The sequence below is a fragment of the Mytilus edulis genome, chromosome 5, assembly GCF_963676685.1.
Source record: "Mytilus edulis chromosome 5, xbMytEdul2.2, whole genome shotgun sequence".
Classification (NCBI taxonomy): Eukaryota; Metazoa; Mollusca; class Bivalvia; order Mytilida; family Mytilidae; genus Mytilus; species Mytilus edulis.
In genome coordinates, this window is record NC_092348.1 from 92,619,438 (window position 1) to 92,638,284 (window position 18,847).

The 18,847-nt window shown below is 30.5% G+C and overlaps 2 protein-coding genes across 2 annotated transcripts in view; both read right to left on the reverse strand.

Annotated features, from left to right (window-relative positions):
* Positions 1-18,847, reverse strand: part of LOC139525559 (tRNA-dihydrouridine(20) synthase [NAD(P)+]-like) — a 627,966-nt gene that overhangs the window by 71,941 nt on the left and 537,178 nt on the right. The window lies entirely within an intron of this gene.
* The window catches only part of LOC139525561 (uncharacterized), a 68,870-nt gene that overhangs the window by 9,623 nt on the left and 40,400 nt on the right, over positions 1-18,847 (reverse strand). Inside the window, exon 5 of the mRNA XM_071321011.1 lies at positions 4,699-4,845. Within this exon, the coding sequence (XP_071177112.1) occupies positions 4,699-4,845 (147 nt within the window). The remainder of the gene's footprint in view (positions 1-4,698; positions 4,846-18,847) is intronic.

Genomic DNA, 18,847 nt, shown 5'->3' on the forward strand with positions numbered 1-18,847 from the left:
AAAAGAATTTACGTAAATTCCGAAACATTACCAAACCATCTCTTTTATCAGATTACTGGTAGATAGTTTTTGTTTTTCATCGATTTCAACATGTCAATTATGGCGAGATAATTAACGACATAAAAGGATAACTAAGTTAATATACAATAGCACGAAAATGTGATTAAAGAATATCTACGAGGATATAATAGACATCTATAGCGGCAGGACAAATCATTTCTAGATGTTAACATTTCAATTGGTTCCCCGTACAATTTACGAGGTAAAATCATGTTTCCGTAATAGGTCTGTTTATAACTAACGTAATGTATGTGATTTGGAAGTAAAATACAAATTAAAAGTAATTTTAGTTCTTTCCTTTTCATTCTGAAATAATAGTAGACAGATAATTTAATTGAAAAAAAAAAACAGATACAAATAGGAACAACATTTTAATTACGCTAACAAAATATTTCAAAGTTGTCTTGTGATTGCAGAATATAAACCAACATGTAAAGAAAAGTCATCAAAACATTGTTCTATATAAACTCATGGTTAATAACAGAATGAATATTTCAAAGGTCAAAATGTAGTTGCCAGTGTATTTATATGGGTACTATTAATTTAAAATGACTTCTCTAATCATAAAAGAAACATAAATATGTGGTCTATTATTATTTCTTGCTTTTTTATTCTTCTTGTTTCAGTGAGATTTAAGCTTTTGTTGCTTAAAGATTACAGTTGCTCATATGAATCTATATTGTGTTAAAAGGATCAACTCCCCATTATGTTTTCTAAATATCTGCAAATTCTCAGGTCAGTTACAAGAACAAAATCCTTATGTGATGATGCACTGTTTTACCTGAACCAGAAGCTCAATAAATTGATGTTGGTTTTTTTTCAATTTGAAGGTCATGATGTTTGTCAATATAGCATGTTTGAAGGTCATGAAGTTTGTCAATAAAGCATGTTTGAAGGTCATGAAGTTTGTCAATATAGCATGTTTGAAGGTCATGAAGTTTGTCAATATAGCATGTTTGAAGGTCATGAAGTTTGTCAATATAGCATGTTTGAAGGTCATGAAGTTTGTCAATATAGCATGTTTGAAGGTCATGAAGTTTGTCAATAAAGCATGTTTGAAGGTCATGAAGTTTGTCAATAAAGCATGTTTGAAGGTCATGAAGTTTGTCAATAAAGCATGTTTGAAGGTCATGAAGTTTGTCAATAAAGCATGTTTGAAGGTCATGAAGTTTGTCAATAAAGCATGTTTGAAGGTCATGAAGTTTGTCAATAAAGCATGTTTGAAGGTCATGATGTTTGTCAATAAAGCATGTTTGAAGGTCATGAAGTTTGTCAATAAAGCATGTTTGAAGGTCATGAAGTTTGTCAATAAAGCATGCTATTCATTATCTGGTCAATAGTAAGATCATCCTACTTCTACAATAATATCATGATTATAAATATTGTTTAGAACACCCAACTATTGTCTACATTATATAAAATTGTTCAGTAGTATTCTGCAAAAGCAGTAGCTTTAACCTTAATACATCCTCAGATCATGTGCACAGTAAAAAACACAATGAACGTCTAGATTTGAGAAAGAACATCCCCAAACAATGCTGTCAAAGAAATCTATTTTAAATGCACAAAATTGCATTTTTATGTCTAACAAAAACAACAAAAGAGCTATGAAGACTGACAATAAACAGTTCTTTTATTGATGCTAAATTTAATCTTTATAAAGAGCAATGTTGTGAGTTAAGATAAATATTTACCCAATATTTCACAATAAACAGATAAAAACATTGATTTTGTAAACATATGTTTTAAACTGAAGCTGGGTAAATGACATATTTTTATCTTTTTAAAAATATCAGTGAAAGATCATTTTCAGATAGGATTTATTAATACTGTTTTCTCTGCTTGAGAGTCTTCATAAAAACCATAACTTTTGATAACTTTTCAAGATTCTAAGACCTGGTTCTAATATTGATAAAAGATTACGTCAGTTCAATCAGATATTAAGACTAGTTGCTCTCCTGGAAGTTGGTGTTTTATTCCTTTGTCCTCAATAAAAATTCAATGAATGAAGAGGAAGTGTAATAAAGAGGACACACTCTAAAGATTGTGGGGATAAGACATGGTTACAGTATCCCCCACTGTTATAGGTCTTTGTCCTCAAGCAAATGTCAATTGGTGATAAGAATTTAAAGAATGAAGATTTCAAATTGTAAAAGATGTTGTATAAAAAGGTTACAGTATTCATAATTTTTGCCTGTGTGTGTCCTCAATCCAAGTTCAATGAACCAGAAATTTGATATATTAGGAATGGCCTGGCCTACACATTTTTGTTTGAGGCAAACATACTGATGCATACAACTTTTTACATAAATAAGACTGTTAGTTTTGAATTGTTTTATATTTGTCATATCGGGGCCTTCTATAGCTGACTATGAGGTATGGGCTTTGCTCATTGTTGAAGGCCGTACAGTGACCTTTAGTTGTTAATTTTTGTGTCATTTTGTTCTCTTGTGTCGAGTTGTCTCATTGGCAATCATACCAAATCTTCTTTTATATAAAGTAATTCATCTTCACAGGGTATAATTTTTCTTAAATTTTTAAACATGGAACTAAATTGGGATATGCTGTACATAAATATAAAGTTTCTTTTTGTCACTAAAGGAATCAAATTGAAATGTTTGTAACTTTTAAACAAAAAAACATTTTTTTTCCAAAATTACTTTGCCACAAAATAGTAATTACCACATCTTCATATTTTCATCAGCATCCTACAAACACTTTAATGTGAAATAACGTTTAAATTTCATATTTTCTTCATGTTTTACTGTTACCTGTCTAAAAAAGAAAGGGGGCCCCTCATTAGCTAGTGCATTTACTGGTATAAACATCATCATTTTTTCAGTAAGCTGTTAAAGAGTGTGAGGTCAATGGCAGCATTTTTTTTTTCAAATTCTTATTTAAGTTTTGAAGTATAATATATCAATAATATCAAAGGGTTAAGTTCAGATTTTTTACAAACGGTTTCTCTAATGAGTTCTACTCTGTAGTTCAACATTTATCAAGATTACAATTTTATTGATGTGTTTATTTACTTTTAATGCTTTAAAACTGTAATAATTTAAAGGAAAATGTGAATTATTCTAAAGTCTAAAGATAAAGCGTGCATGATTCAGGAAGCATTTGGTGAAATTGTGTAATATGATTACAAGTAATTGTTTTCAAGTCCAAACTTTTGATTTTTATTTGAATTAAAATGCCATAACTTGAAAAACTTTGACATTATTTTTTTACATTTATTTCCTTCTTGAAAAGAAATTACATAATATCTGCCTTATTAAAGGTGTAGATTTCAGAGGTAAAGAAATAAAATCAACAGAGATTAGTGCTATTCTTGACAAATCTGAAATCTGTATCAAGAAACCTTGTATAACTTCAAAGTCATCTAAATGTTTTAGTGAGTACTAATCAGAGCTTACATGCAAGATTTCATTCTAATGAAACGGAATTACAACATATTACAATTTATCTATAAAATCTGAATCTAATGTTGGCAATGAAATCCCTAGACTGCTTGTAATCTCATTATCTTACAATAATCAAAATACATATAAAAACTAAAGCTATATCAATGTAACAACAATATTATATCTAACTATAACTATATAACATTAGTTTTACAAAACAATAAAGGACTTCCTAGGCAAATTAAGATTGAATGGTCCAAGGTCCTTTTATATTTATTTAGTGTGCTTTTCATACTAAAAAAGCTTGTACACAAATGCTGACTCGACATTTAATTAGTTTTAATTTTAAAATTTTGAGCACCCGATATTAATTTTAACTATCCTGGGCCTCACTTCCCAATATTCTTATAAAAAGAGAAAATAATATGTCTATATGATATTATATGATGTGTATTTATAAATCCCTTGTCCATTCTAATACTCTAACAAAACAAATTGTATGATTTCTCTGGAGTCGATCGCTGTATTGACGTCGTCTATAACATTGTATCGATAGAAGGATGATAGCGCTGATATCCGCTGTCAGGAGCCAAGCTTCAAAGCTGAAGTTTTCATGTGAACAGCAAATATAATGATCTTCATGCTATATAAATCTGATCTTAGATTCACAATTCTCAAAAGATTTCTCATCAAATAATTTCAATAGAATTTTTATCATACATTTTTATCATTTCCTATGAAACAATTGTATTGTGAGTAAAGCCTTCGGTGAAATCATTGCACATTGTACACAACAAGTGTTATATTTATTATCAATATATGTTTTGTTGTAATTTTCATTTTGTTACTTTACCATCAGATATTGAAATCCCATTATACACGTCCCTTAATTGTTACTATCTTCCTTATCTGCTTACCCTTCCAGAGCCCCTGAGATCACCCCAGTTTTTTGTGGGGTTCGTGTTGCTTAGTCTTTAGTTTTCTATGTTGTGTCTTGGTCATCTATTATTTGTCTGTCTTTTTCTTTTTAAGCCATGGCACTGTCAGTTTATTTTCACTCTATGAGTTTTATTCCCCCTCTGGTATCTTTAGCCCCTCTTTTAAAAGAATGAAGAGTATACAAAGTATTATAGCTGTACATTACTTTATTCATTTAATGCCTATGTTCAAAATTCATTTTTAAAAAGTGTAATACTAATAAATGATTGCCCCTATCCTTTTTATAAACTCTTACCCTTTTCTCCACAGTTAGACGGCCCAGTATCTAACTCGTCACTAGAATCTGTACAGTGATCTATATCATCACACACTAAATCTTCATCAATACACCATTTATTGTTACATGTAAATCTACTCGCACATGAGTTAAACTTTTGATAATCTGAAAAAGAAAAATTAAAAAATTGTAATATACGTGTTTGTAGTATTTGATTACAGGATCATTATATTTTGATAAACATAAATTTTCTTAATAAAAGATACATAATCATACTGAATATATGAGTAATATTTGCCACTGAACATTCTGCAATCAACTTTCAAAATAAACACTTTTACTACTATTAATTTATTATTATTTATGGGATACCAATTATCATTGATTTTATGGATACAAGTAAACCACAAATTTAAATATAAAACAAAATGCATATTTTTTATAGGTTTGTATGTAGACTTTTAATAGGTTTGTATGTAGACTTTTAATAGGTTTGTATGTAGACTTTTAATAGGTTTGTATGTAGACTTTTATAACCACCAAAAAAAATATAACTATTTGTATTTTTAAATTCATACAAACAGAGAGACAAGTTCAGACAACAGAGACATTACATTTAGTACAGTAAATAAATATTGTGCTGTTTTATTAATGAATGCAGAAATTACAACAGAATTAACTGCCCGACAGGTATCATAAAAAATAAAACTTTTTGAAATTATGATAGCATTATATGTCTGTAGTATTCAGAGGCGGATTTAGAGGGTTTTTCAGGGGGCTCGCCCCCCCCCCCCCTTTTCTGAGAAAAATTTGGTTGGTTATATAGGGAATCACTGAAGCATGACTGGAAAGGGCCCCCTCTTAGGCAGTCAGTGGGTCCCCACTTATGAAAATTTCTGCATCCGCCACTGGTATTTCCTGGAATTACAATAACTTAAATGTCACATTGTTGTATTATGTTTGTCAATCACAGAAAATAAACGCAAGCAAAATATCTGAATTTACAATACATCACTTTATTGTATAATATTCTAAAGTATTATAAATTCATGTGCAATACACAACGGAATCCACTCAACAATGGTTTTCCGCTCTGGGTACATCGGTGTATGAAAACAATTCAAACTGGACATATACCATTAACAAAGTTATTTAAGCTTTACAAACAAGATTATGGCAATGGATGTGTATTTTGTGAATGAATCTTCTGGGACCTATCATTATATGATGCAATATTTAATCTGTTTAATCTATTTCACAGAAGACTGATGTAATACTGCAGTACATTATTCTAACCTGAACAACATGCAAGCAAATCCAGTTTAATACAAATTTGTACCTTTATAATTCTCTAACTGTGAACACTACTCCCTAAGGAAGGAGTAATACCACATCTTTGGGACCTTAACTTTTCTAATATTACAGAAATGGTGACTCATATCTGATAATAACTCAAAATCCTTTAATAATTCTGTTTCTATTAAGATGTACAAACCTGCTCGGTTCATTTGCACATGACTTCTAGTGCAAAGAATATAATTACCATTAACCATTACAAGACAAATATTGATCTGTCGTATGGAAAGGCAAATAAAACAGATTGTTTCAATATCATATGCCATATTATTACCAATAAATTTGCTCTAGTTTTCACTAAACAATTAGGGACTATGAAATATGCATGACATAGTCTTCAATTTAATGGTCATATGTTGTTTACAATGCAATCCATTCATCAACCGTTAAAACAATTGTTTATCCTATACAAATATGAAATGACAACTTCTAAATCACAATTAGATGACTTATTCCAACAAAACATTATTACAAATTGATAAAATACTTGGCTATCCTTTCTGTTTATTTACTTGTTGCAAATTTAATGCAATGTTATGAAATTGGATTTGAAAATAAATTGGCAATATTTACAATTGATTATAAAACAGTCTAGATATTGGTAGTCGTGGAGTGCAACCTTGTGTAAATATTTCCCACTCATCCAAACACAGATTTTATCTTAAAGTTTATCTGTTATGGCACCAGTAAAACAAAATTTGAATTACAATGCTTTACATTAAGTATTAAAGATCTCTTATTCATTGAGTGGCTAGTTAATCCATTTTTTTCTTAGAATGTGTTATGACAAATTGCTAAAATATTTGGTTTTGCTGAAGTATCATTTGAAACATTTTTTTTAAACTTTTGAACTTGAATGAAAGACTGACAAAATTATGAATTTGTCATGTTTGAAATGCTTATCTGGATTTGGTTTTATCAGAAAAACTCATGCCATGAGAACTTGACAGCCAGCGATGTACAAATATTGGATGGTTGTGATGAATAAAGAATAGCAAAATCCATTTATGGTCAACTTGAATCTATGTCTTTGTTTTCTATACAATATTTAGATGTTATAAGAGATAATCTCTGATGACACTTCAAGCAAAGATGACAGTTGTATTATTATTGATGTCAATGGTTCCAAGTATCACAAAATCTCAAGGTCAAAATAACAATATGGTCCACAACATATGACAATTGTTTATAGTTCTTTTACTGGACTGATTTTTATTGTACCAGTTTCATGTTAAGATCTTTTCTTATTAAAATGTATTCAAAACTTGAGACTGCTTAATAATATGGACAATTAAGAGCTTGACCAATGGTATAGAAGTGTATCTATTGTGTTGACCAATGGTATATAAGTGTATCTATTGTGTTGACCAATGGTATAGAAGTGTATCTATTGTGTTGACCAATGGTATAGAAGTGTATCTATTGTCTTGACCAATGGTATAGAAGTGTATCTATTGTCTTGACCAATGGTATAGAAGTGTATCTATTGTCTTGACCAATGGTATAGAAGTGTATCTATTGTGTTTTGACAATTAAGAGCTTGACCAATGGTACATAAGTGTATCTTTTGTCTTGACCAATGGTATAGAAGTGTATCTATTGTCTTGACCAATGGTATAGAAGTGTATCTGTTGTCTTGACCAATGGTATAGAAGTGTATCTAAGAGCTGGACCAATGGTATAGAAGTGTATATATTGTCTTGACCAATGGTATAGAAGTATATCTATTGTCTTGACCAATGGTATAGAAGTGTATCTATTGTCCTGACCAATGGTATAGAAGTGTATCTATTGTCTTGACCAATGGTATAGAAGTGTATCTATTGAGCTTGACCAATGGTATAGAAGTGTATCTATTGAGCTTGACCAATGGTATATAAGTGTATCTATTGTCTTGACCAATGGTATAGAAGTGTATCTATTGTCTTGACCAATGGTATGGAAGTGTATCTATTGTGTTTTGGTAATGCTGTTCCATTGATGTATACATATCTTCCTTTATTCATACTATGAAATTTGATTTAACATTCAAACAGAACATCACTTCCTACTCAAATTATCACATGTCCATTCTCAGTGAACTTAAAAATTCAGGTTGAAACCTTATTTTCACATATATATATTTAAAACATTTGACATCTGAATGATCTGATAATTAATAATGTGTACTAAGTTTCATGTTTTGTGAGACGTAAAGTAACAAACTACCTTAAACCAAAAATGTAACTTGATTGGGACCAGAAAATATAAAGCCCTTTAGTATCATACTCATAGGCAGGGCATGAAAATTTAAAAAGTACAATCACACTTGAAAAAGGTATATATAAAATTGTATCCTGTAATCGTAGTCTCAATGGCATTTTTACACAATTCTCTTATTTGTCAACTGCTGTCGTTCCAATGATTGAATAAACAATTTAATTGTTGATCTATTTAATTGATTTTCATGTAGTTGATCTTGCAGAACAAGACAGGAAAAACTAGTATATCTGCCAATTGAATTAGTAAGTCAATATATGCTTAAAGAACCTAGTTTTATCCTACATCTCTATAACTTTTGATGCTCTGATGGCCTTAGATAAATTTCATTACAATGATTTTCCCTGTAAACTTCATGTTTTTGCATCCCTCTGATACTTTTAAAGAGTCTGGAGCTTGTATTACTCAATAGTGTACAATAAAAGACTGGAAGAAACATTGATATGTCTATAGATATAAACCCAATGTATGTCTGGAAACTTTCTATCCAGCCAATTTATTGATAACGCAAATAACAGGATTAGTTCCTTAACAAGAAACATGATACATACAGTGAAATACAAATTTCTTAAAACTTTCATAGAATTGCATTGAAAATTTTACATGACTCAAACCAGACTAATAGATATATACAAATTAACAAATTGATATTAAGAATGGAAAAAGGTTATATTCTAATGCTAGGACGTCAATGGCATATTTGAGATTTTCTAACCATCTAACCATATAAAATTGAGAATAGAAATGGGGAATATGTCAAAGAGACAACAACCCCGACCAAAGAGCAGGCAATAGCCTGGGCATTTTTAAAAGGCCACCAATGGCAATATATTTAGTTACAGAAAATTCTTAAATAAGGCTTCTTGCAGAATTTGGCAATCTTTTCAAATAACCAAAAGTTCTGTTTCTCCAAGTTTCAAACCTTCTTCTTCAGTAACTATAAAGTAGAAGAGTACAGATGGCCTCTCATTGTATAGAAAACTGAAAGTTGAAACAAGAGAAAAACCAGCAACTGTATAAACTCATTAGCTCCCATTGTTGCAAATTACTCCTGTCAAACAATTTTGACCGATTCATCAACAAAATTTTGTGAATCTCCTATTTCTTATAACTTCATTACTGTTTTGACTAACTTTCTACATAAAAATAAGCTACATCTGTTTCAACAACCTGGAAAATAATGTTGTATATATACATGTTGTTTTCTCAGCTGAGAGATCAGTGTTAATTATTCTACAAATGTATTGTACTCAAGACCTCTAAGTAGCAAATAAACCAAAACCTATTGGTGTGTTAAAATGGGGTACTGAGTTAGGGGGAATCTAATACAGCCGTCATGCTAAAATAATTATAGGAATTGGATATCATGCTTACAACTATCAAATGATAATCTAGGAATTGTACCTTATTTCTTTGGAGTTTTTTGCTTTTAAAAAATTAACAAATCCTACATCTCAGTGCGATCCCTACATGATCCAGAATAATTATGTGACGGCTTAATCTAATTAGTAACAGTAATTATTTGGTTAAGAACTTTAATTACAACAGAAATACACTGGCGTCAGAAGTCATACAGTTTTTAAAAACATCTCTCATTGTTTTTCCCACAAAACTTTCAATGGAATCTAAATGCAAACTAATATCAAAGAAACAATTGCATGATACAAATTAAAGCTACTTTGATATATTGTTTATATTGGCTTAAAATTATAACTATCACTATATTTTGGAGTGACACTTAACAGTAAGTCAGTAATATTTTTTTTAAAAGAAGAGGCAGAAGAATACCATTGGGACAATCAACTTGAACTAGAGGCTCTAAAGAGTCTGTGTCGCTCACCTTGGTCTTGTGCATATTAAATAATGGACACGGATAAATTCATGACATAATTGTGTTTTGGTGATAGTGATGTGTTTGTAGATCTTACTTTACTGAACATTCTTGTTGCTACAATTATCTCTGTCTATAATGAACTTGGCCCAGTAATTACAGTGGAAAATATTTTCTACAAATTTACAAAAATTTATGAAAAATGTTAAAAATTAACTATAAAGGGCAATAACTCCTTAAGGGGTCAATTGACTATTTTGGTCATGTAAACTTATTTGTAGATCTTATTTTGCTGAACGTTATTGCTGTATACAGTTTATCTCTATCTATAATAATATTCAAGATAACAAAAAACGGCAAAATTTCCTTAAAATTACCAATTCAGGACAGTAACCTAACAACAGGTTGTCCGATCCATGTGAAAACATCAGGGCAGATAGATCTTGACCTGATAAACAATTAAACCCTGTCAGATTTTCTCTTAATGCTTTGGTTTTTGAGTTATAAGCCAAAAACTGCATTTTACCCCTATGTTCTATTATTAGCCGTGGCAGCCATTTTGGTTGATTGGCCAGGTCACGCCACACATTTTTTAAACAAACTACCCCAATGATGATTGTAGCAAAGTTTAGTTTAATTTGGCCCAGTAGTTTCAGAGAAGAAGATTTTTGTAAAAGATTACTAAGATTTACGAAAAATGGTTAAAAATTGACTATAAAGGTCAACAACTCCTAAAGGGGTCAACTGACCATTCTGGCCTTGACCTGATAAACACTTTTACCGCTTGTCAGATTTGCTCTAAATGCTTTGGTTTTTGAGTTATAAGCCAAAAACTGCATTTTACCTCTATGTTCTATTTTTAGCCATGGCGGCCATCTCGGTTGGTTGGCCGGGTCAGGCCACACATTTTTTAAACTAGATATCCCAAAGATGATTGTGGCCAAGTTTGGATTAATTTGGCCCAGTAGTTTCAGAGGAGAAGATTTTTGTAAAAGTTAACGACGCCGGACGCCGGACGCCAAGTGATGGGAAAAGCTCACTTGGCCCTTCGGGCCAGGTGAGCTAAAAATGAATCCATATGAGGAAGTATCCGTTTTTTGTATTTGTTGGTTTGCTGTATCAGACATCATTACAACAGGTGAATCCGACCAAGCTGTGAACAAACCCAACTGAAACAAGACAAGATCTGCCACCAACACCCAAAGTCTGTACAAAGTCAGGAATATGACAGTTGTTGTCCATTCGTTTGATCTGTTTGAGCTTTTAATTTTGCCATTTGATTAGGGACTTTCCGTTTTGAATTTTCCTCAGAAAATAGTTTTTTTTGTGATTTTTCATTTTTCCACATTCTGTACTTTTTATTAAATAAAAATGCTAGAAATAACTTTTTGTAGCCTCAACAGCAAGGTATATTTTTGTCTTAAGCCTTACTCAATCACCCTGACTTTTCTGTTGTTATAAAAATCTCTTCACCACCCATCAATCAATCATTTTTTTAAAGATAAATCTTTCAATTTCGCTCTGATAATCAGTTAAAGTTTATAAAGATAAAAGATGTGCAGTATTTATTCATCAATTTCTTTGATTATATCATGTCAAAGGATGTTTTGTTTATTTTGGTTCTAAATATTATAATCAAATTTTTTATGTTATAATGTACATAGCATCTCATGCAGTTTAAATTACCCTTCCTTCTTATTAAAATTCTACCTAAGAATCGGAACTGCAAAAATCTATATTAAAAATATCATATTAAATCCTATGATTATTAAACATGCTATAACTACAGAAGTTAAACCTATGAGAGCACTATAACGTGTTAAATGTTTCCCTTGAAGCAGGAAACATGTTGAGTAAAGCTTTTATCAAATTAGAGCTAAAGGAAAAGAAAAATGAAAAGTATGGCTTCGATAGTGAAGACTTCTAATGTCTTGTGCTTTCACTAAATAGTTACAGAATTAGATCATTAGCAATCTCACATTAGAACACCATAGTTCTTTGTACCAGTAAAAAATCAAACTTTCTACAGTTTGTTGGTGCTTTATGTCATATTATACTCTTAATGATGACAGCTTCACATGAAGCAGGAAATATAACTTTTATATTCAGGATGACAACGTGTAAAGATAAAGTATGGATAGACCATGCTGAGTACTGGTGAACTGACAGATTGATTCTGGTCCTCACAGGGTACAATCTAGAGGAAGACCAAAGTATGAATGGACCAACTCTCAAAATTTACAGTATGCTTCACCCAAGTAGTTTAACATGCTTGCTCACAGCAATGAATCAAATTTCTCAGACACTCTTGGCTTAATATCTTTGATTGCACAACAAATTTTAATTTGCTTTAATTCACTGTTCTAGATTGTACTGGCTCATACAGTGGCTTTCTTGCTTTGTTACCTCAACAAAATACTTGAAAGACAGTCCTACAAGTTAAAGTTTTTTGGCATAGAAGCCTTTAATTTATGTATACACAACACTAAAATTGAAGAAAATTATTGATATACATCAATACAACAGCACCCCTAAATAGCAAAAAAAGCAATTTTCCGCCTAAAATCTAGTTTCCTCTAAATTTTGCTTGTATTGATGTTTTTAATTCATTTACATTTCTCTTTTTTCCCAAAACATGCATAACTTGTTTTCTATACATACTCCAAGTAATGCATTTCAACTCATTTAACACTATTGCATTTATTTATCTATGCAAAAATGGATCAATTAAAACAAAAATTTGAGCTTGATTAATGCAATTTCAGGAAATGCTGCATATATGAATAAAGCTAACAGCTTGGAGTTATCAGACACCGATTTTACAACTAAAAACATGGCAAAAACATTCTAATTCTAAAATAAACGAAAGAATGACAAAAAATGCAGGAGAAAAACAATTCTATGGTCATAAACTTTACTGTGTAAAAACATGATATAATTGTAAAAATATGATCTGTTTTAATTCTATTTTCACACCTGATTCTTTTTTTCCACAGAGAATGACAAATTAATGATGAAATATAATTGACATGCAGACAGCCTTCTCCATGCTTAATTTCCCATTTCACATACAGTTACATCATTTTAACAACTAACTGTTACATATATTTTCATCACTATGAAAACATGGCATGACTTCCATGCAGGTTGCATGTTCTTAATTTACCATGCAAGCTCATTAATGTTTGTGGAACAAGATTTGTTTGCCTTCAGCATGCCTGTTCTTTTCATTACAAGTGATATTGCTTCAATGATCAGACATTACTGTGGTTAGGAAACCTTCATGACAACCTCAAGATTGTCTATTAAAATCTCTGCTTGTTGTTGACATGCTTTTATACTTCAATCATAATTCACTTTGATTATATCTTCCTTTAATATTCAATATAAAAAGGTTATAATAAAAAAATCCTTTGATTAGGACAAAAGGTAAACAATATGCTTGCAGTACTGTTTGCAACTGATTACCATTGAAATATTAGAATTGATTGTGAGAAAGGAGAATAATTATCAAAGAACATCTCAAGGTAGCTTCAATTTTGTTGACAAAAGGGATATTTCCAGTCAACCTTGCTGAGAAAATATTACTATCAAACTTTTAAGATAGGTGGAGCACTTTTAAAATTGTAAAGGGGCATTAACTCTTGAACAGTAAAAATGATGCCACCAACATTTAATTTTCACTTTTGTTTTAATAAGCATTGTGTACAAGTTTCATAACATTTGGCTGAGGAAAGCTAAAGAAAGAGAATGGAAACAAAAAATTCATAACTCTATGCCAGTAAAGTGATGACCAAAATTCAAACTTGATCAGGGTTTTCTGGAAATATAAGCATTGCATACAAGTTTCATAACATCTGGTTGAGGCAAACTACATTAGAGAATGGAAACCAATTTTGAGAAGTATATACGGTCCTAAGGAATTACGGGAAAAATCTTATAATAAATTAACCAATTAATCATTAACCTAGGCTTGCATGGCTTGTAAGTTAAAAAAAAGTTTGGTCTTTCAGTAAAAGAAACTATATGTCATGGTACCAAATGGCTCAGTAACCTTAAACAATAAAGCCATTAAATAATGGAAAAGATAATGTAAATATATAAAACAGATATTGGACAATTATCATACATCTGAGAATTTATCTTCAAATGAAAGCAATGGCTGTTGCCAAATGATGCAAATGCTTAAATTAATATGTACAAATAAAAGCAGAGAGTGACAAAGTAACTTCTTGTGAACTCTTTCATAGCAACACAGCTATGAAATTCTAATGGCTGATTCTCAATGTTAACGTCAGTAGCTGATTATGAACACTTTGTTCTAATTACCTTTATGGATTGTAAAGTTTTGTAAGCATCAAAAGTGTAATTAAGACTTTCAATCAGTATTGTGCTGGCGGTCACGATTTTTTCAATTTCAATTAAATGAAAAGACGATAACTGCTGCAGAGGCAGACTGAAGTATAGATGTTAGCATGCACCATCATCAAGGATATCACATCAACTCTTTTCTCCTAATTACACAAATTTATCTTTAAGACATGTCATGATGCAGCTATTGGGATTTGAAATGCATTCACATTGTACATATTTGAATACACCACAATTCTTACTTGTGGCAGTTTTTAATAAATTGTTCAACTTTTCAATCGATTTGTTGATGTAAGTCATAGATGAATACTGTAAATGAAGATTTTAAAGGAGGGTTATCTTTAATGTGAATCATTTGTGCAACGTTTTTTAATGAAAAGCAAATTATGAGCAAAAATTTGTTTTTTATAAAAATAACACTTCAAAAGACTCTTTGATGTTGACAGGAAAATACAGCACTTGACTTAGAAAAATGCTTAATTGAAATGCATTCAAAATGTAAGTGGGAGAAGACCTATCAACCATAAATTTTATTCTAAAAAGTTCTTTTTTTATTCATGCCTTTTTCTTGGTTTGAGTCAAAATGAGTAAATCTGCTAGAAATTTCACTCCACATTTGTATTTAGTTTATATATAGATGTGGAAACATCAATACTAAATATCCATCTGAAACACTTTCTAGAATCTCAAATTTAAGTAAATTCAATTTAACCAACGCAATGTACCGTTAATCATGAAATATATTGGGGTTCATTTTTGCACTTTTATCAACATTTGCCTGATTTTAATTAATGAATGAAAAAAAATTAAAGAACTATTTTCTTTGCACTATTGTATGACACCTTTTATGTACATTTCATATTTTGCACTTTTTGACATAAAATCGACACCTTTATATTCATTTTACCTGAGTTCAATTATTCGAAACAATCTGCTCTCAGCTCAACACCTACTAAATCAAACAAAAAGTCTATTTTTTTTCCTTCAAATAACATGATGTTCTTATTTGAACTAAGAAATCGTGATATAGTGAAGATGGGATGTTTTGTATTGAGCAAACCTATCATTTTTCTAACAGGAAATTACATATTACAAGCGTCAGTTATAACAATGAAAAAATGTGAAAAGACAGGAAAAACATATATTGATCATGTTTCTTGTATCATTTGTCTTACTTTCTATGTAATGTCTGTCTTCTAAAATCTTTCTATCCATTCGTCTTGATGAAACTTTTTATTTGAAACCCAGAAATGAATATTAATGCCGATTTGACATGTGAGCATTCTTAAAGCAGTTATCATAGACAGACAAGATGTGATGTCAATTGTTTATTTCTAATAAATGTCAGACGACTGGTTTTTTTTCTTGATCTATAGAAACATTATTCAAATGTAATGTAGTATGGTGAATCTTTGTTGATCAGAAACTGTTATCCAGTACACACAGGGTGATTCAGTTAAAGACCATTTTAGTCTTTAGTTTTCTATGTTGTGTCTTGTGTACTTTTATTTGTCTGTACGCCTTTTTTTTAAGCCATGGTATTGTCTGTTTGTTTTTAATCTGTGAGTTTGAATGTCCATCTGGTATCTTTCACTGCTCTTCTAAAGGGATAGATACTATGAAAAGTACAATTTATATCATACATATATATATTTATAGACATAATTTCCAATTTTAAAGTCAAATCTTTTTAGCAACTTATAAAAGACTTATTTGTACTAACTAGTACCTCTTACTCTTGTTTTAAAAATTCAAATAGGGAACATATATTACATTATTGTAGTAATAAATCATTATTTAAGACAATTTTCGGCCATTGGCCTTCTTCAGTTTCTTTCTTTTTCTTGGTAGACATTTTTCCTTTCACAATCATTAAGATGTAATAGATATAATTCTTTGTTTTTCCTTTCACAATCATTAAGATGTAATAGATATAATTCTTTGTTTAATGTGACAAATAGTAGGATACTCTGAACATTTATGCTCTAAAGAAGATAGAAAAGACTCTTACATAGCATTCAACATAAAAGATTCTTTTTACTGATCGGTAAGAACAGATTCTGATGGATCTTTAAGAAGCAATCATCAGAATAAACATAATAATAATAATAACATATGTTGCCAACTTATCTCTTCATTCATAATAACAATTTGTTGATGAAAATGCCTGAAACTTCCCTTCATGTGTATTTTAGGCTCATAGAAAGTTCCAAAAGACCATGTGTACATTAAAATCTTTGTAAAAATCAAAAACAATTTCTGGATTCTCTCAATTCACAATAAAACTTGCAAATAACCTATAACTTTACCCGACAAGCCTCATAAAAAGTTATAGAAAAAGTATATTCATTAAAACTATTGAGGAACTAGAAATTACTTCCTTTGTCAATTAGATTTCTGATGTGTTTGTGATTTTGATTTTGCCATTTGATTGGAGACTTTCAGTTTTGAATTTTCCTCAGAGTTCAGTATTTTTGTGATTTTAATTTTTTTTGGGATAGTTTATAAAGATCTAAAGCACAAAATGACAAAAGGCAGAAGTTGTAGTTACCAAAGACAGCAGTTTAAGTGTAAATGTACATTCCATAAGCATGTAATAAATTTTGCATGCACTATTAAGGTAAAATTGAGAATGTGTCAAAGACACAACCACCCCGCCAAAGAGGGGAAACCAACCAAAAGCCACTAAGGGGTCTTCAATACAGTTAAGACAATCCTGCACCCTGAGACATGTTTCAGCTGGTTCACAAAAATGTGTACTAGTACAGGGATAATGGACTTCATACTAAACTTCAAAACATATAAATGAACTAAAATTAAAAATGCATGTTTAACCTGGACAAGTGATTATTCAGAAAGTTGTCAGAACTTATATAAGTTTTACTGCTTCAAGGAAGTGGATACAGCTAAGTCCACATAAATAAAAAGATATGTGGATTAAGTAGCCAATCATCATACAGTTACTCTCAGACACAATTAATCAAAAGACAACAGAAGTCATTCTACACCCTCAAACAACAGACAGACATCTTTACAATAGAAAAACTCTAAATCATACAAAGTCAATGTTTTGCTGTTAGAAAACATAGTAAGTCATTTAAACGCAGGTGCTAGAAACAATATAATATTTAAAATTCTAAAAAAATCTTTTATCTCTGGAATAGTTATGTAAACAAATTGCAAAAAAACAAACATTCAAATAAGCAGACAAAATCCTTACAAAACAAATCACTTCACTAAAATAGCGTAAGCTAAAAAATATATATAAAAATTGCGGTCTTTATCCAACGCAATCATAGGTTTGAACGTAGTTTTCAATTTAGACTCGTATATATACATATAAAAATATGTATATATATATATAATATATATATACATAATATTAGCTATTATATAAGTTAGACAAGGGGATAAGGCGTTACTGCAATGTTAGAGGGTGTTTTCGTATCAGTGAGAAATAAAAAGTACAGGTTCCAGCAAATGCCTGGGGAGGAAGTAAAGAATCAGATCTACTCTAACATAGTTAATTTTCTAGGCACTTTATAATCTCAGTTTAAATTATGACCAGATGGAAGACAGTATTAGACCAAACAAAAAGACAAAAATACCAAAGAACTAAATGATATTCTACATAGGTGAATAAGTCCATGCTTATATTAGACCTTCATTACATCCATTCTCACCAAACAAGACAAAAAAGAAATTACTGATAGCTTTTTCAACAATTGAGAACTTAAATGTTTAAGGCTTCATCTATTTTGTTACTAAATGAGTCTGTCTGATGACTTTACTAAGAAAATACTTTCAATACCAGTTTTATTCGCGTAGAAGCCAATAAATTACTTTCATACTATAGTCTGCAATTACAGTAAATAAAAGTTTTTCCCCAGGAAAATTTGTATCAAAGCACAATCAAAGATTTAAAGTATTTTTTCTCATCAGCATTTAATCAATTTGGGAAAAGACTTTAAAAATAAATAAGTTCCAAAATGTTTTGTGTTTACTGTAAAAGTAAGTTGTATAAAACATGAGTAGCAGAGCAGGCTTCAAAACTGAAGCTAAGCTATAGCATGTCAACATGAGTTCCACAATTGAAGTTGAATTCTAGTTGGGTTAGGTTGAAATGTGACACATGGAATCACAGCTACTGGGGTAGTGTAAAAAATATTTCAAACACATATCCATACACACACTAGTGTGATAAACTACCAATTGATTTGAATTCTTTCTTGCAACTACATTATAAGTATGACTGATGAAAATTATAAGACACAGGCCGAATAAAATGACTACAGATCAATTTTACCATACTGGTGCTTTTTTCTGAATATTTCAACAAATAAAAAGATT